The sequence below is a fragment of the Dinoponera quadriceps genome, unplaced genomic scaffold, assembly GCF_001313825.1.
Source record: "Dinoponera quadriceps isolate SergipeBrazil2010 unplaced genomic scaffold, ASM131382v1 scaffold2915, whole genome shotgun sequence".
Taxonomy (NCBI): Eukaryota; Metazoa; Arthropoda; class Insecta; order Hymenoptera; family Formicidae; genus Dinoponera; species Dinoponera quadriceps.
The window spans coordinates 444715-464397 of record NW_014556924.1 but is presented as its reverse complement, the minus strand read 5'-3'; the positions used below and the strand labels follow the sequence as shown (position 1 = coordinate 464397).

The window sequence follows — 19683 nt, the reverse complement described above, 5'->3', positions numbered from 1 at the left end:
TCCCGCTTATTTCCGTTAGACGTGGGTCCGATCAATCTTAGATCATTGAATATCACTTGAATCGTCACACTGTGAATACGCGATCGGTAACTGTATCATACTTTATATATATGTATGTATGTGTATATATATATATACACATATATACATATACATATATATATATACATACATGTGCTTGCCGAAAGTATGTAACACGTGCATCACTACTCCGTAACACAGCGTCGTTCCCATGAACCGATTTGGTTTTAACGTTGACTGGCGTTTCCAAGGAAGAAAGATCTGTGAAATGTTGTCAGGTGAGAGCTGGAAAGAGAGACAAGTAACCCCGATGAGGTGATGAATGAGAAAAAAAAAACAAGAAAGAGAGAGATCGAGCCTTAATTAAATATTCCAGCCAATGTTCATGGGAATCGTACCGTAGTCAAGGGTGGCTTTTTCACCCTGAAATCCGTTGCCGGGCATGATATTCGGGACAAACAGACAAGAGTTGTTCGGACACGGTTAAGAATGACACGATCACGTGAGAGTGCGGTGACGCCACGAGGACTCGTGCCGTGAATATAAACAGTGAACTGCGCGAGTGATCGGAGGTGACAGTTGGCGCGCGAGTAACCGAACCGTTCTTCTTCGTTGATATCGAGAAAGCCTATCGAAGATGCATTTCTAAGTTCAGTGAAGGATTTTTCCGTAACTACGATGTAGCGATATTTAGGTACGATTAGTTAATGCAAGGGTCGATATTGTAATATCGTTTAAGGGCGCGTTGTCGACGCGAGTGAGGGAGGGGGGAGATTCCGATGGTTCGTGATGGTCTAAACCGTAATCGCGTTAGATTTACACGACGATTGCACGTACCAATATCCGCGTTAACGCGTTTAATAAGTGCAAAACAGAAAAAAAAAACATGTCGAGATAGATTCTCGTGTATATATTCTCGTTGTCATATATATGTTTATATGCGTGTGTGTGTATGTATGTATGTGTGTTATATGTATGCACGCACAAATGCACACACTTACACACGTTGTTCTGCGAATGTACGGATCGAGCTGAGAGAGAATTTCGAGGCTTTTGTCGAAGTATTAAATGTAACAATAAACACACGCGACAATTACTACAAACACACACACACACACCTATGCACGTACATAGAAACATACATATTAAATATACACACACGTATATCGCGGGAAGAAGGCAATGAGACGAATAGGTGGACTCGTTAAATGTTCTTTATCCGTATTGTTCGAAGATATCATAATAAGGTAGTTGAAAAACGAGATACATAAGCAAGTTAAGACGATGCTCATACACATAATTACGAATATAATGTAAACCTACGATTCGAGCACGGTACTATATCGATACAGTCAATATCCCGTTCCGTTTGAGACTCGTCACCGCAGCGTCGGCGGGAAAACGAAAATCTGTCGTCTGGAATCGTAGCTTGTATCGATCGGTCATTTCGACCAGCTCGCTCGCAAACCTGTGCCGCTTCGTAGCGAGCGCGCGATCCGCGCGTTAATGAGAAAGAAAGAGAAAGAAGAAGAATTAGGATGAATCGCCGTGTGCAGAGGGTGGGAAAAGGAAAAAGTAAGTTCGTCGTGACGATGTGTAAGCAGCGTGAATGCAATGCTAGTCTACGTAGAGATTTGTTGTTGGGAGAATCGCGCGACGAACGGGGCGAGTGATTCTCGCGGGCGACAATTATGATGGACGACCTTCGATTACTCAATCGAGTGCGCGGAAGTGTCTCCGTCTCGCGCGTATCGATGGAATTCTCAATCGCCCGCCCGCGTTCATTTATTAATTCGCTCACCACTATACTCGCGATCTCGCTTAGTATTGTCTATACTTTGTTTTCTCTTCTTTCTCTCCTATTTATTCCTTTGTAACTCTACGTCGTGGACTGATACGGCCGATTCCGCCAACGTTGGTCTCGCGCTGGTCTCCCTTCCGTTTATCCTTGGATCGCTCGATGTGGACAGCAGATTAATGCGACGTTCCGTTAATTAACGAGCAGCTTAATCAAATGTTCCGTCGCCGAGCGACGTTGGCGAAATTGGGCCGTCGAGACGGTAGCTGATGTAAGTATTGAATTTATATGCCGATCATGACTTTCGAGCGCTACACCGAGTATTTTCAATCGCGATTTCAGGATACACACTGTATTAACCTTTCTCACTCTCGTCGCCGATACTTTTAGTTTTATTAGCATATGTACGTGTATCACTGTGTGTGTGTGTGCGTGTGCGCGCGCGCGTGTGTGTGTGTATGCGTGTGTGCGTGTATACATATTGATATTGATAGGATAAGTAAGAGAAATTGTTCCGAATAGAATGTAATCGAAGGAAACGACTAAATGTGTTTGCGAAGCCGGTCGAGAAGTGAGGAAGGTTAAACGCGGCGGCGTCGTTTAGGCGCGTCGGATGCGAGGAGGAAACGGATACACATCGCCGAGCTCGTATCAACGAATCGCTCCCCTCCCATCGATGCACACTTTCCGTTCTTAGGTCGCTATCGATTGATTTTCACAGTCGTTCTTCGTAGTCGGACGTATTTTTGTATAATACGGGGAACTTACAGGATCTTCTCTATGAGCGTAAACCGACCGCGGGAAGTTAGTCTGTAAATCGGTAGCTAAAGGTCAAGCTTCGCGGAGATCGTGCGAGTTCTTAATGGGTCGCCGGTAGCTCTGGGACGGTGACGCGAGCGGCGGTGTCGCTGATGTTGTTAATATTATCGTTGTCACTCACATCGAGGAAGAAAAGAATAATTTTATTGTAAATTTCGCGCAAAACTCGCACGGGAGTTTTGTTCATGTAGATATGTTTTTTCTTTCTTTTTTTTAGGAGAATTCTCTCGCGTGCGTGGCGCAATCGCGTCGATACGAATTGTAACATACATCGCGCGAGTTTTCTCGGCAAATTGGCACGGCCGGATCGCGCTGCTCGTTGTTTCCCTTCTTTTGTAATATATTTAAAGTTGCTAGTATATTTATCTCCTGTGTATAAAAGAGCGTTTAGATTCTAATTGGCCCTCCCCTTCTCACTGTGATCTTATATTAGTATTTTCTCACATCTCCAATCGATTCCTTTCGTTGTCCGCTGGAAGGGAGTTGCGGCCGGCATCGCTTAAAGCTACTGGTGGCCGAGCATAACAGGACAATATTACGTATATTATCGCGTTAGGAAGATATAAACTGAGAACGGACTCCGGAGATCCAGCTGTTCTATCACGGTAAACTAGTTGAATACTGTCGCAAACCTCTTACCTGCTATTTTATGTAAAACAGCCTCTCGTAAAGGACACTGTACATTGTTAAGATTTGTCGAGGGGCTTTTATTTATCGAGAGTTAGGTAGCCGATTGGTTCCGAAACGAACTAAATCGATATACCAATAGCGATGAATTAATTGTAGATGAAAGAGCGAGAGAGGAAGAAAGTGGGAACGAAAAATCGGTGTTGCTCTTGTCACACGAGTCGTACTCCCTTTTTATCTAAGATAGATGCCTTGTTGCTCCAAGAACGGCTTGTCGCGCTTGTGTTCACCCCACGGAGACTTCGGGGGTGTTTTCGGAAGAAAGCTTTACTGTTATTTAGTTTTAACGTAATCTCGTATTGTCTATGCTTGTACATGCATGCATCATATATACGTGTATATATGCGCATGCACGCATATATATGTATATGCATACACACACACACACCACACACGCGCGCGCGCACGCACGCACGCGCGCACACACACACACACACACACACACAGTAGGTGCGAACCGTTGGCTGGATCCGATTCACGCTGCATCGGCCGGCCGGTTAGTGAATCGTCTTGATCGGTATATACACACACATACGGGCGCAATTATCGATGCATTTAGTGTGCGAGGAGTACGCGCGCCGCAACAAGGAAATCCATACCTCTCGCAATCGTGTTACGGTGTTACATGTATATGTATGCGTAATCCGCCATGTATAATACTATCGTCGGTCGTTAACACGGCGCCGGTTATTATGCACGTATGCACGATGACCCATCCGTCGTTAAGCGACTTCTAATAGCAGCGATCCGGCATCGTGAGCGCGCGGTGACGACAATGCCTTCTCGTTGTACAAATGTCGAGGAAGAGGAAGAAGAATGAAAAAAAGAAAGATAAAGCAGTAGTCGTGGTGTCAGAGTATCTTTGCCGACGTATATATTTACTTTAAGGTATGCATATACATATATACATACATACGTACATACATATATGTATGTATGTATGTATGTATGCAAATCAGCATATAGTCTTCGCTGTAATAGGGGAAAAAAGAAGAAAGAATATACGTAGAGATCCGTATATATATATATATATATATAGTGCAAAAAAGATTATATATATATATATATAAATTATATATAGTCATGTGTTGGCATGCGAAATATAACCGAGCGGCGGGTCGCGATTTGGACGAGACTGTCGATATCAATCGAATACGATAAATTCGAGGCGTAGCTAAATAGTTCACAGCCGAATTATTTTTATTGTTCTTTAACGGGTAGTAGGCCTTACGCGTGAAAAACTACGGGACGTTCTTTCAAGGATCTACAGCGGTGAACAAATTCTTGGGAGAAAGCGATCGTTGGTTCAATGTTGTTTCGTATAAGTTATACAATGTTGACGATAACAGAGAGTAAAAGAGAGAGAAGGAACCCTTCTCGAGGGCGTTGTTGCAAACGTGTAACGAAATTTACCGGTGGATCGAGGAGGGAGTTTCTTGATGCTAAATTTTTCCACACAATTCTTGACGGAAATTGACCACTTGCATCTCGGGATTAGCGTACTCGATATCGCAAGATTATTATTGTGCGATATTCACAACGCCGTTAGATTCGACAGAACATCCTGCGGCTCGACAAAGATTCGTGCGCGTATAATTTGTTTCGCTGTTGTCTCGTCCAAGTCAAAGCTGTAGTCATCACGTCCGCCTGCTTTCTCGTACCGCGTTCTTAGCGGCGATCGAAATATCACTCCTCCATTCAAAACAATAACGAAAAGGGACCGTTCTACTTTTTATCGTAAACCCGGCGTATAAGATAGCTTGCGACGTTATCGGATTAGAGAATGGGAGGAGAGGAAAAGAGAGGTGTATATATTTACATGTATGTATGTGTGTGTCTGTATATATACACGCAGGCGAAGAAGCGGCATTGTGACGACGTTGCTTCTGTTCGAAGAACGTTCCGTATCGTACTTCCTCGGAAATCGGCGAGTACGGTCAACGAAAGGAGAGGATAAGGGCGGACAAAATGCGCGAGACGAGGACAGTTGTGCCGGCTCTACCGCGACATTATTTGTCACCGGCGAGGAAACCGGTCTGATTGCGGAGAGAATCGACGCCGCAAACAGGAAAAGAGAGAGAGAGAGAATGATCCTGTGAAAAATTACACACACACACACACATATACATGTATATTTATATCACGCCAAATGTGATAAATTGCGCACCTTTGCGCACCCTCGCAAGATCGATCTTTCCGAAATTATACCGGTTATTCTTCGGTTTTCGCTATTTGCGCTCGGTGTATTACGCGCCCGCAAGTTTTAATCGTTCGAGAACGCACGTCGCTCCGTGCGAATGTCTTGAGACCGGCACGGAACTACATTCCAGGAAATTCCGTTTCCTCTCCAATTTCCCGGCGAACGTTACGCTGTGCGCGAGCTACGTGTGTTTAATTTCGTGCATATACCAATCACATGCCATTATCTCGTTTCGTTTTCTTCCTTTCTTACCGCTTTCTGTCCCCCTTCTCGCTCATCCTCAAGTGCAAATTCGAACGTTTAACGATGATGTCTGTACATGATAATCGTTGCTGTAGATTCTCTCGAGAAGTATATACCTACGGTATGTGCTCGCATATTCACGATTATTTACGATTTATTATTTACGGCTACTTTATATTATCATTAATATCAATATACACCGCAGATATGTTGTAATATTTACTATGTAGCACACATCAGTGGCGTTTAATAGAATATTTATTGAAATTATTTACCATAAAACAAATTGTGTGTGTGTGTGCGCCTTATATTAAGATAACTATATTCTATATATATATCGATATATCGATATATCGTCTTAAATTACCGAATATTGTATTAACAGAGTGCTTGATCGCCTAAAAACCATCGCCTCTTACATCATCACCCATACAGCACACTTTATCCAAGGGAGGTCCTGTGGGGACATCCTTAGGGCATAAGGATGTCCTCGGGACGTCTTTAGGACGTCTGTACCACATGGGTAGCCGTGTAAACTGTGCAGATCACAAAAAGCCTGGTGTTATTACGGTTAGAAAGCCATAAAATTATTACGGAAATATGAAAGTGATAATTAGTAGAAGTCTCGATTTCAAGCACCGTTCGCGATTGCATATCGCTTCCCACTCAGAGCACCATGTTCTCTTTGCTGGTCAAACTGGTCATAAGTATACGCTCCGTAGTGACTGGTCCATCTGTGAAAATCACGAATGATGAGTGAATATATATGTTACGATAATACACGTTATGAGAATTTACAGGATCGTCTAATTCTGCGACCTGGAATAATTTTCTTCTTTTCATTTTTCAATCTTCTTTCATTTATCAAGGCTAGAAATTGCCAGACATACGATTCGGTAAAGGGACATGCTACAAATAACATCAGAATTTCAATGAAAAGAGAAGGAAACGTTGGCACTGTGACTAAAGAACAGACGAATTGACAGTCAAAACCGCGCAATTCAATTTCTTCTTATTGTAAAAAAAAATGTGCAAGTCAGTCGCGGCGAAAGAGAGGCGATTCCTTCCGTATTTATCTGCGCTTTCATGAATGGAACCTCACCTAATGGATACCAAACATCCGTATTTCCGCTGTCCGCTCTAGCAGAATTCAGTGCATTGCGAATCGCCATCGGAATGGTGTAGCTCATGCAAAGCGGTGGTTCACCGGTAGCTGTGAAAAATTTTTGCATCTTAACGGTGTTATTGACCATCCTTTAATCTTTTCTGCCGCAATAGACCGGCACTTTTCGTATCGCGTTTTAAGAAAACTTGGAAAATTATATGCTGAAAGGAGGATTTAGTATCAAATTTTGCTACTTATTATAAATGTCTGGTTACTACAATCAAATAATCATATTAATATTATTGAAAAATAATATTATATAATGGAACTAAATTATTTCGTTGCGGTACGTCAAAGATTTGGTCGGCAAATATTAGCTAATTCTTCGTACCAAATCCTTTCAGTGCTCTTTCGTGGTTAAATTGAATTCTCCTTAATTTCGCCCAATATATTTTAATTGTCGAAACGGGAATTTGGAGATTATTAAGTTTCCCGCTTAAATTGTATATGCGATTACAGAGGAAATTTTTTATAAAATTTGACAAAGAATCGTTACCCTTTGAACGAAGGACACCGACCGGGTTGGGAGCATTCCTGCGGAAGCTCACGCGGAAGTCTACGGGAATATCCTTCGCTCCTGGTGGTTTATAATTCTACGGCGAGAATGAAACACTCATGATTTCATCACGATCGCACTCATCTTGCAGTCGGACGGAAGATTCATCACATTCGTACGTAACGTTGCTGTCATAAGAAGTCTATTAATAAAAACTACGCACCCAAGTTCTGGTATTCACCAACGCTCCTGTTTTAAGATCGTAGACCAAGTCCTCGGATGTCCAGTATCCCATTCCCATTACGAAAGCTCCTTCCACTTGACCGACATCGACCTCCGGATTCAAGCTCGTACCAGCGTCCTCCATTAGATCAACTCTTCTGACGATGTGCTGCCCGGTTAACAAGTCTATTTCTACTTCGGCGATGGTGACGCCATAAACTGGATATGCTTGCATTTCTTTTACGGGCGAGATCCTGAAAACAAGTGAGTACCGATACGCAAACTGTGGAAACATTGCGCAATAATATCATCACGAATTGAAAAAATACGATTTCAAAATGATTGCGCCAAGATGATTCGCAACAGAAATGATATTTGCCCAACATTAGACAAATTGAGTATATTTCTTCGGGATGTCATTGTAAAATTATTTCAATATTTAAAAGCGAAGTCACACAATTTATAATATTTCTATTTACAACTCTGCAGCAATGACATTTTTATAATAATGGAATGCTCCCGATATAACCAATATTGGACCGATGTGTCGCCAATAAATCGTGGGTCCTTTTATAGATTTGAATGTCAAACTCATTTTTAATTGAAAAGAGCCGAGATATTTAGAGCTTGATTTTCAGGAAACGATAGAGTTTTCTTACATGTCAACATAATTTAGCATATTACTGATGTGTCGATACTTACATGTAACGCGCGCATAAATCAACATCCTTCAAGTGCGCCGCTAAAACGAGTTCCTGCCAGGTCGCACCTTTCATGTCTTTCTTGATCGGTTCGAGCCTATCCATGAGTTGTTTACATGCTTTTATGGCGGCCATTGCAGAAGTCTCGCTACTGATGCTGCCTCCGGTAACCGATGTGTTAGGTGTCATTAAGTTATTGCTGGCTTTTACGGCGACTAAGCTCAGGTCGATTCCCAACGAATAAGCCACCACTTGAGCGATCTGCGAAATAAAAAGATATATTAGACATACCAAATATTTTTACGCGGGAAAAATGCTTTTGTACCTGACACACTTTTCTATTCGATAAACTATTACAATACTTGGCTACAACAATGCGCTGATGATGTATTAATTTCAATAATATCGCGCGATTTTATTCGTAAAGTTGTACCTTGGTGTTTATGCCTTGGCCGCATTCGATGCCGCCGTGTGTGACGCAGACCGTGCCGTCACGTGCGCAAATCGACACCACCGCGTTGAATTGACCGTAATAGAAGAGAGGATAGTTCATCGGCATTAAAGCGATCCCCTTCTTCTTCCAGCGGTTTTCGTTGTTAAATGTTTCGACGGCTCGCTTCCTCATTTCGTAATCGGCAGATTTCGATAGGTCACTTATCATCGATTCAATCGCCTTCCTGTCATTGTCGCTTAAGTTTGCCAGTCTGACCTGTAGCGGATCCTTCTTCGTTGCTCTTGCGATGTGCTCCATTATATTTTCGATCATGCCTAGCCCTTCCGTGGATCCTGGCGCTCGGCAATATGTATTCGACGGCAGATCGGTTCGCGCCTCGTATCCTTTGAACGTCCAATTGTCACTTGCGTAACAGCTGTCGACGATATATATATATATATATTTTTTTTTTTTAACTAATAATAATACACATTATATATAATTGATAATAGTACATTATATAATTAATAGTTATATATCGCTTTAATAACTTGAGAGTATTAATTATTATTGAATAATATATTATTATTTATTCCATAATATTGCTATTGTGAATTAAGAAGTATTCCAGTTATGACGCTGTTGACCATTCTACTGACACGCGAAAGTATTTCTTCCCATATATAACACAATTTACCGCGTTTTATATTTTCAACACGTACTTTTCTGCATGGTGCGCCGCCAAGAAAGCGTGGGCCTCATTAAAGGTGTAGCCGCTATTGCCCCAATGTGTGGAATTGAGATACTGTATAACTCCGTCATCGTCCACACCGACCTCGTATTCTTGGCGCGTGGAGAATCTTTTGCCACACGACATCATGTTACTCTCGATTGACAAGACAAATCGCGCCGGGCGATTCAGTTTGTGGCAAACCAGCGCACAGGCGCACGAGACTTGCGTGTTACGTGAAATCTTCGCTCCGTATCCACCGCCGATTCTTTTCACGATGATGTTGATGCTGTCGGAATTATGTTAATCAACATGTCTACATGACCCCTCTCTGTCGAAGTCAATTCGTGCGCGGTTTTTCCCGAAGAAAAATATATAACAGAATCATTTTCCAAGAGCGAGAATAATTTTCTAAACTACTGGTGTGCAATGAATAATTGCACCATGAAATGGATGGTACGGAACTCTCTTTGAGGCGGTCGATAAAGATTAATGAGTCACCTATTATTCTTGACATTGAGGCATTGCGCGATCGATACTTGAGTGAGGTCCATCGACTGTGTCGTCGGATAGACGTCCATACTATCCTCCGCAGGAATGCAAACGCAGGACTGAGTTTCCATGGTGTAGTGATACTGGCTACCGCATTCGAAGTTGCCTTTGATCACGTGCTTGATATTCGTTCCTACGAAGAACGGGATCTGTATTTTACATTGTCTCATTTTCTCAATTCAACAATTTGCAAAATTCATCGACACCTAAAACATTCCACAATTTCTCAAAGAAGGATCAACCTGGATCCCAATGATTTTACTTTTCTCGAGCACGCGCTAAAAGAAGGATTTGGAAACAATCACCGAGGACTAGTTAGTTTCAACTAAATTGTTTTTAAATGATTTGATTGCGAGCAATTGAAAGCATTTAACCGAATTTTGCTGATCGTCATCGAATCCTTCTTTCAGTGCAACAGGCTTCTTCGTGACACTCTTCTTTATCTCAAGCGTTTACCCTTGTTCTTCGCTGGCTTATCGGCGGTCTGTAAGAATCTCGTTTCGTCCTTGGCGGCAACGGTGTCCTTGAGGGTTACTAAGGGCTTCCTCTTTAAAGCGTCGCTGTACTTGATCTCCACCAATTTCGCAGCTTGGTTCGCCAAATCGTGCGTCTCCGCGACGATTACGCCGACCGGCTGACCTGCGTACAACACATCCTTCTCGGCGAACAATATCTCGTCGTTCGTTAACATGAATTGCTGACTGGTGCCGGCTATGCACAGGTTCTTGCCGGGCACGTCTTTGTAGGTGTAAAACGCTATCACGCCCTTTATCTTCAACGCTTTACTCGCGTCGATGTTCTGAATCTTCCCATTGCCGATTTCCGTGGCAACGAAGGCGCAGAACACCTCGCCGGGATACGGCGGCAGGTCGTTGCAGTACTGAGCCTCGCCTGACGTCTGGTATATCGCCTCCAGCTTCGTCGTCGGCTTGTTCACCGGCCAGATATTCTTGTCGGTATCGAAGTCCTGCATACCTACGACAGATTGTGCGTTACACAGCAGTTCTCAACAATGTCGATGCAATATAATAACACATATGTTCTGTAACAATTATATTGCTAAGGTGGGAAATGATTAATGGTATATCGGGTTATTCCAAAGAAGGAAAGTAAATTCGCTTTTGCTAGTTCAACGGATCTTCCTCTGCGGAGGAAAAAGAGATCATCTCTTCGGCATACCTGAGGAGACATCTCGATCCAAGATGCTGCCGCCGCTGCGGAACTTGGCGTTCACGTCCTGCGGCTTGATGCTCAACACGAACTTGTAGAACAGTCCCATGGCGAGGGTTCTGCGGAACTCCGGCGAATAATCCGGCAGCACATGGTCCGGTTGCAGCTCGTTGCTCAGAGTTTCCAAGGCGCTCTTCATCACTTGCTTGTCCAGGATCGTTTTGCCCATCAGCAGCTGCTCGGTTTTGTTCGCGTGCAGGAAGTGCTCGTTGATGCCGCCGAAGATGATGTTCGGCTTCTCTAAGATCTTGCAGCCGCCGTCGAGCTTGAAGAGGAAACCGGCGTTCACGTGGGCGTGCGCGTTCTGCGCCCTGGGCATGATCTTGTAAGACCTGTACTCGTACTCGTTGGACAGGAACGGCAGCACCACGCTGTAGATGATCTTGTGCCGCATGTCGGTGGCGAGGAAATCCAACAGCACCATGCTGCGTTTATTGCCGGGACCGTCGAGGATGTGTATCTGAGTGCCGGCCGTTTCCAGCATGAGAAAGAGGTCGGACGGGAACTCGTGGTGCTCGTGCTTGATCATCAGGTTACCAGCGATCGAGCCCGCATTGCGCACCGGCACGTTGGCGATCAAGTCGATGTGATGGGCCAGGTGCTTCAGGTACTTGAACCCAGTCTCGCTGGAGTACTTGCCGAACGTTTCCATCGCTACGGTTAGCGACACGTTGCCGCCCAGGATCAGAGAGTTCTCGGTCTTTTCGATGCGACGCAGATCTGGTATGTCGTTCACATCTATGTACACGTCGCATTTCTTCCCGCGGTAAACACCTGCGGGATTTCTTTCCTTCAGTTTCTTTCGTTTAACCCCACCGGCAAATCGTCGCTAATGCGGGAGAGACGCTTGGCGAATGTTTTCTACAGATTTTCAGTTGCCGTGAAAAATATTGGACTCGGTTTTATTATTAATTCGTTTAGGTCTGTTGACAAGTTGGAAATCGCCGCTAACGCAAAAGAGACGTTGTGCAAAACATGTTTGCTCGAGCATTAATGATACTACTTTTTCGTTCTAATGTTACAGATTGACTTTTTCGCATGAATGTCTCATTGATACGAACGAAAGAAACGTTTCTCTAAAAGCAATTACCGTGAGCGGTGTTGCTGCCGTGCAACATATATGTGGCGTTCGGTTTCTGCTGAAATATCGCGAAGAGATCCTCTATTGAGTAAACTTTGAAAAACTCCGCATCCTCCAGTTTGATATCCAACATCCTGCTGATCTTGAGCCCTTTATGCGCGCTTTTGCGCTCACACAACAAATCGTGACAAATACCACGGCAAGCCCCTTTCGCGCAGGCCTTGATGTTGTACAGATCCTGCGGGAATATCGTCTTTATGTGGTAAAAATTTACAAGAATACGTAAATTAACGTGACAATAATCTCCATTAGGCCTGCAAGACCATTGATACAGAACTTCCTGATAACGCGAGATGGAACTTTAGCAAGTTGGAAATTGTAAAAGCACGATAAAATTCTCGTAAATTTCGAGCAAAATTTGGCATGCGATATTCACCTCGATGTCGCGGATTTCCTTCTTCATAGCCGACGGTGCATCGCTGGCGAATCCTTTAAACGCTTCTAAAATCGGTCGATAACCGGTGCATCGACATATATTACTGCCGAACGAATTTTCAATTTCCAGCATCGTCAATTTCTTGTCCTTCAGGAGGCTGAAGGATGCGATAAACAAGAAAGTTATTATGGATTTTATACGCGGCAACATATCTTTAAAAATTTAATTAAAAATATGATCGTATTTTTTACACATATTCATTCCCGTCGATCAATACGCGTCATATTCTGTCTAAAGGAATATCTGTCATAATGTCGAGTATATCGGGAAGATTTTACATACAGGGTGTCCGACATTATGAATTTTATCGAGAGGTTCTTTGAGCAATTTGAAGTTAACTTTTCCTCAATAGTTTCCGAGGTAGAAGCGACTGGGAAATTTTCCGTGAATTAAGCTTCGGGTATATGCACGAACGACAAAATTATCTCTTGTTAATTGTTTTTTCCGATTCATTTCAAGCGGATTTTAACCGAATTTTAAATTTGACTCGACTTTTTCAAGGAACTGTAAACTGCTCGGATAACCTGCCGGTTATGAAATGAATGTTTCGAGAACTATCACGTATAACGCTATTATGTTTTACCAAAGAACTCTTATGTATTCTACACACTCGGTGAATTTTAATCGCGTATACCTGTACATGTTCATCACCATTCCGGGAGAACAATAGCCACATTGCGTGCCATTCTTCTCAGCGAGTGTAGCCTGAATCGTGTGATAACCTTGTTTCTTGTTTCCTAAGCCTTCGATCGTGTGAATCGCCCATCTATGAAAATATTTGTTATAGAAACAGGTGCATAGAAACTCGAGCGGGCCTGCAAGACCATTGATACAGAACTTCCTGATAACGCGATCGATACAATATCGATCAGAGAATTCTGGCAGATGGTGGGAAACACCCGCGATCATTTTTCGAGGGGAGGGAATCTCGTTTGAATTCTCATATCTCGAAGCATTAATGATGATTAACGGAGCAGGTTTATTAAATAATGGTAAATTTCGTCAAGTAACAGAATAGGAGTTTATTCCCACAGATTCTCGTCTGTGGGAAGAAATAGATAGGCGCGGAAAGATAATAAAGAGACTCTGTGAATGATCTCGTTGTCAAAGATAAGAGGGTATTGTATGAAATAAATCACTGGTCAGCTCATTGCGATACGAACCCGTCACAGATCAGTACCGGTATGAGGCAGGAATTCACGGCCATTGTCTCGCCGTTGATTTCCGCGGCCACGATGCAGGCACCACAGCCACCTTCGTGACACATCGCCTTTGTGCCGCGCAGTTTCGCATATTCGCGAATGTAGACATTGAGAGATGTGTTGACCGGTATGTTTCCGACCACTGAAAGCGAGTTTCGATCGTAATATCGTAATAATACGTATCGCCGCCTTGTGTTTTTCCACCTACTTTTCCCGTTCGTCACGCGACGATTGGAATTTGACCAAAGATTATTTTATCACCGTAACGACCGGATCAATTGCCTTTCGAGTCAATTGATTGCCCAAGGTTCTATTACGCAAGAAAACCGTGTTTGCCCTGCATACTCTCATTCTCTACGTACACCGACTCAAAGTCACCGTTTATAAATTGCACTCTAAAGGAAATACATACCCACATGCGGTTCCCCATTGATCGTAAATTCGACGGATGCTTTGCCATCCCTGAAACAGAACGCGAGCTGGATGAAGCCAATAACTGATGAAGCAAGTTAAATGGACGGAATACTCAGTTATAAAAGAACTTCCATAATCTGATTTTCCATAATCTACTTTCAAGTTTTCTTCATATCTCGCGCGATATCTCATATATCGTTAAACGCAATAAAATCTTGTTTCGAGTCAGAAACGATTCGCATCAATTATTCTTTCTCATGCTTTATTTATGACCGTTACATTGAACAGCTAATTTTAGTTTCTTTCGATGCAAGATTGCGCATTCGCGTTTCGTTCTCTGTCTTGTCAAACCTTTTATTATCATTGACACCGTAAAAATGCTGATCGAAATCTCCGAAAATGTTTCCGTGTTCCGAGAGATAGACGGCGTAACATTGATGATAAATAAGTTAATAAATTCAGCTTATTGCGCGGATCTCGCAAATTTAGAACGAAATTTTGTTGTAATTATTTATCTAGATGTAGCATTTTTTTTCTTTCAGTGTATCAACATCCTTACTAATTTTGGATAATTAATGGTGCATCTATAATATGGTCGACGCATGTTTGCAGAAATTTTTAATTAATGACATTTTTTTTTTAGTTATTAACATAAACTTACTTCATCGCTGTTAACTTTGTCGTTTGTCAACTTTGTCCTTGTACTGATATCCTCCGTCCCTCAAAACACGCCTTATAAGGTATAAATACGCCTTTTGAAAATAGTAATATGCAAACGTGATAATTTGTTTACCGTGCAAATTTTTACTATATTTTATATCAAGGATAACCCGGGAAAGAAAAATTTCTTATATAATACATATATTACATATAATTTTATATGTAACATAATGAATATATCCATGTGTAAAAAGAATTATATAGCTTCGGGATTCGTGCTACGTTTTTTGCGGACTTATCCTCGATGTTTTGTAAGAATCTCAGTTCACTTCTTTAAGAAGAGAAGCAGGACAGATATTACGTAATTCTTCTTTAGGGCGGAAAAGTGAAGAGTGAGCGTTTGCTTTTAAATTAAAAAATTTTCGCTTTTCACGAGTTCATGCTGGAAGTATCATGACCTCCTGGCGGTCGATCGTGAATCTTTTCTCCTAGCATGAACTTATGAAAAGTGGAAATTTTCTAATTTGACAGCATTTGAAAATGTTTACTTTTCATGTTTCTGCCGTAGGCGTAAAAATTATGTATATATGTGTCCACATATGTATAATATATACATGATCACTGCTCAGAAGTGTTTTTCTCATCTCACCTGAAACAATTTTAGAGACGTTTCTTCTCCCTGAACAAGTGAAGTGAAATGATACACCGGGAAGAAAACCACGGATGTTGCACCAAGCCAAAAATCAAATCAAGCGTTTTCTCCGCACTACGAAAGCCTCAAATATCACTTTATATTGTTGGTAAGCGTGAAAGAATAAATTGTTGTCTACAACTACAGATCCAACTCGGATCGTACTGCACTCGGCACTTCGCGCTTGATTATCGGGACGGTCGCATCTATTCTTGCCGATACGTGTCGGTTTTGTACAAGAACTGACAAGCAGAGTTTTCTAGCGGCGCACGCAAGAGAACATATAGAATGTTCGTTGACTCATGCGTCATGAGTTGGCATCGGAGTTACCTAATGCTATTTTATTAAATTTTAATCACAGTTTTCCATGGTAGATTTCCCATTATTTTTTTTTCAACGTGATTAAGTTTCGTGAAGTATGCGATAACATACACGCTAAAGCTCGCGAACGAAAGTACTTTAGAGGAAGTAAATTTTTTCTTTGCTTGACAAATCCGCGCGTCGATTTTCTTTAATGAAAACCCGACGGATAATCTGCAAAGCAACGTCTAGATTTCGGAGATTGAATGTTGGCTCGAGTTTATTTAGATTTGTACCGAAATGTACATTGAGAGAAAAACTATTTAAGAAACATTTATTCGATAGATAAGCTAATAACATATTTATTTAAATCTAATCTTTGATTTTAACATGGAATAAACGATTGCTTTCCTGCAAAGCTACAGATTTAAGTTGAATTCGTCTTAAAGTTCCTAAATCATGAAAATGCATGTCGAAAATGCAATCGAACATCTTGTACAGTATTAGTAAGTTTCTTAAGCATGACTTTTTCGACAAAAATTTCATTTTTTTGCTTATTGGTGTGGAACACTTAAATTTAATTTCAATAATTTTTAATTAATTTAAAGTTAACTTTATTATTTAATTAAGTCTAATTAATAATCGGGGAATATAAATCCAATGATGTTGTTTTATTAAGATGTTTCATTAAAAGCCGCTTTCGGAGGAAAGTAAAAACGGAAGACGTATTCGCTGCCGTTTGGATAACCTTATAAATGAATGCGTGGCAGAAAATACGTATGATTTCAGTAGCAGAGGATCTACGTAGCGGCAGAATGTACGATCTAATGAGCCTAATCGACCTCTGCGACCTTATGTAACAGATGCAAGGAGGAATCGCTCATTCGCTGGGTACAATTGAACGTGAAATCATTTATCTCACGTACAATGAATAGTTGTAGTATTGTTCGCAAAATAACATAGTCATCTTTTTCTGCGCAAACGATGATTTAACGATGATCACCTTGCCATCGGCAAAATTCCGTGTTTCACGCAAAGCATCAACAACATATCCTTTAGTGTCCACACGTATATTCAGGAAGACGTTTTCGGACGGAAATAGTTCATTATACCATGGATTATAACGTTGAGATGCTCGTAACGCATGTATATCCGCATCTAATCCCGATGAATTTACGTGCTCTTGTAGCATAAATATATAAAAGTCGCGTGATGTGTAAATGGATTGTGAGAAATTGCGAACTAAATGGAGAATACGTAGAAACTTATTTCGAAGAATTTCCTAACGTTTCAGTTGTCGGTGAATTAATAATGAAAACTGGTTTTACATAATCGCTTAAATTCGTTTTATCTACTTGTTGGAAACGTGACAAACAAAGTGACAAAACAAGTGACATTTTCCTAACGTAAGAGTCAAGTTAGAAATGATTCACTCTGATAGAAGAAAAATGATGGTATTACGTAACATATAATTTTTGTTAGAATGAATTATTTAATGTTCGACGTGTCGATTTACATCGCTACACTAAAAATAGAATATAAGAAGCAATCGAGAGGCACCGAAAGACAACTCCCGATTTTAAGAGGGAAATAAATTACTTCCGCTTAATATATTTCACTGCATTGCGCAATTGTAATTCATTCTCCATGCATTTTAATCCATTCGTTTCTCATAAAGCGCGCACCCCCACGGAGAGACGATTATTAACGGCGATGAATAAAAGACGATTATCCGCTCGACAGGCACACAATGTAATATATGTATATTCCCTTTTATACTTAGGAATAACGTTAGCTACTATCAATCATCACCGACGCGATGCAGCACTTTTGCATATTTACAATGTTCTTGATGTGTTCTTGACTTCGACAACGCTCATTGAGGAACCCATTTGGTTGAATCAATAAAATTCTCGTTTGAATATGAATTAACCAATATTTTTATTTACCCATATTCAAATAAAAATTTCGTCGATTCAACTAAAAATGGGTTTCTCAGTGCATTAATTCTTTTCGCATTTGTATAGTCAGTGACGAAATGTGCCATATTAAAATTGAATGGATTGTACGTCTTCAAATCGACGGAATATCAACAGGTTGAGATCGATTTATCCTGGAGGTTTTCAAGCGGTCAGGAATATTAATGATTACAGAATCTGTAAGAAACTATCTATAAGAATCTATAAGAACCGAATGTTACCACGTAATGTATGTTGTAATTATGCTTTAATGTTGTATACACATACCGCGTACGATTGGAGTAATATCGGCCCAGTGTCCGCTCAATATTAGCACAATATCCAAGTAATAAGAACACGTCGACACTAATCACTGACATCAAGCCCAATGTTGGACAAGAGTTGATTCACCGTGTTGATGTCGAGACGTCAGATAGTGGCTTTTCGTAAGCATCTCAACATATGCCTATGCAGCTGGCAAAATGCTGGCAGCTGGCGACGTGTTGCTTTCTGGTATCTCCGGTACCAAGCAAAAGTCGACTAACTTGTGTGGGCCGACATCGCAATTGAATAATGACAGTTGATTTGCAATAGCAGCGATTTGCAGTGAATCTTTCAATGGCTAAGATCAATGAAGTGTCAGGCGAAAGAGCTAAGAGTTTCCATTAAAAATTAACTAATACTCACTGATTATCGGTAAAATACTGTTTCCACTGATTCAATTAGTTGACATTTTCACTGACTTAAGATGGCCCAACACTCTATACGACATTTTGTGGTAATTTTTACCAACAATATTTTCTCCAGAAAGGGAGAGAGAGAGTTCTATTACAGCAATAAGAAGAAACGTGTGCGAATCCACTGACCCGAACGAACGCGAGCACTCATTTCCGCGCGCTTGTAACATCGAAATTCGTAGTCGCCACGATTACATATGCATGATCGTCACCGGTATAATTTTGGCGCGAGCGATTTGTGGATTAAGCGATATGACGATGTGAAAGTCACGTCTTAAATGACGAACAAATCGAGCGTCGGGAGCAATAATCGCTGCTTCGCATTGTTTGTTGTTCTACGTACCCCAGAGTGCTGACGGTAGATCCCATAATCGAGACTCAACAACGAATCCTTTTCTGCCACCTTCTTCCTTTCTTCTTTTACAAAAGATCAATGTTACCCACTCCAACAGTATGCGTACAGAGAGGGAGAGAGAAACTGGTCACGTGAGTTTTTATAATACGATAATGCCACTACTTCTGGACTTTCTATTCCACTCGACTTTCCCATTGCTACGTATATCTCCTTATATCCCTGTGCGAAATCCACAGCCCCCTATTACGTATAAACTAAATTTATCTACTATCAACGGAATAGAACGGAGTTCACGAGACATTCTAATCGCAGACCATTTGTAACATCTCTCTCATGGTATATCATATCTCGTTTATTTTTGGGATATCCTCAGGATGTCCTCAGAAGCTTAGGATACGATATTCTCAGTATATTCTTCGTATATTCGGCACATATCTCGAATATTCTGAGAATACATTATAAAATTGTAGTGGTGTATAAAAGAATGATCCA

At 41.4% G+C, this 19683-nt stretch overlaps 1 protein-coding gene across 3 annotated transcripts; it reads right to left on the bottom strand.

Annotated features, from left to right (window-relative positions):
• Nucleotides 1-4500: 4500 nt before the first annotated feature.
• Nucleotides 4501-18612, bottom strand: LOC106748485 (xanthine dehydrogenase/oxidase-like). Of its 3 annotated transcripts, none has more exons than XM_014627046.1 (17): nucleotides 15800-16099; nucleotides 15152-15242; nucleotides 14489-14538; nucleotides 14038-14218; nucleotides 13509-13640; nucleotides 12815-12971; nucleotides 12388-12616; nucleotides 11247-12071; nucleotides 10524-11042; nucleotides 10017-10200; nucleotides 9508-9804; nucleotides 8786-9221; nucleotides 8354-8613; nucleotides 7653-7905; nucleotides 7430-7526; nucleotides 6871-6981; nucleotides 4501-6502 (listed from the first exon to the last, which is right to left on the bottom strand). In XM_014627046.1, the coding sequence occupies exons 2-17, from the start codon at nucleotides 15154-15156 to the stop codon at nucleotides 6435-6437; spliced, it is 3804 nt and encodes a 1267-aa protein (XP_014482532.1). In that variant the 5' UTR covers nucleotides 15157-15242; nucleotides 15800-16099; the 3' UTR covers nucleotides 4501-6434. The 3 variants fall into 3 exon arrangements, with proteins under 3 accessions (XP_014482532.1, XP_014482533.1, XP_014482531.1); XM_014627047.1 differs by having other exon boundaries at nucleotides 15152-15222; XM_014627045.1 differs by lacking the exons at nucleotides 15152-15242; nucleotides 15800-16099 and adding an exon at nucleotides 18388-18612.
• Nucleotides 18613-19683: the final 1071 nt, after the last annotated feature.

What these genes read in the sequence shown, in the direction of transcription:
- LOC106748485 (XM_014627045.1), bottom strand. Translation starts at nt 18,479, where the DNA reads ATGTCAGTGATTAGTGTCGACGTGTTCTTATTACTTGGATATTGTGCT. An exon ending in TATTACTCCAATCGTACGCG is followed by an intron (nt 14,539 to 18,387) that starts GTATGTGTATAC and finishes GTTCTGTTTCAG; the next exon opens with GGATGGCAAAGCATCCGTCG. An exon ending in GCGGCGCACCATGCAGAAAA is followed by an intron (nt 9,222 to 9,507) that starts GTACGTGTTGAA and finishes TATCGTCGACAG; the next exon opens with CTGTTACGCAAGTGACAATT.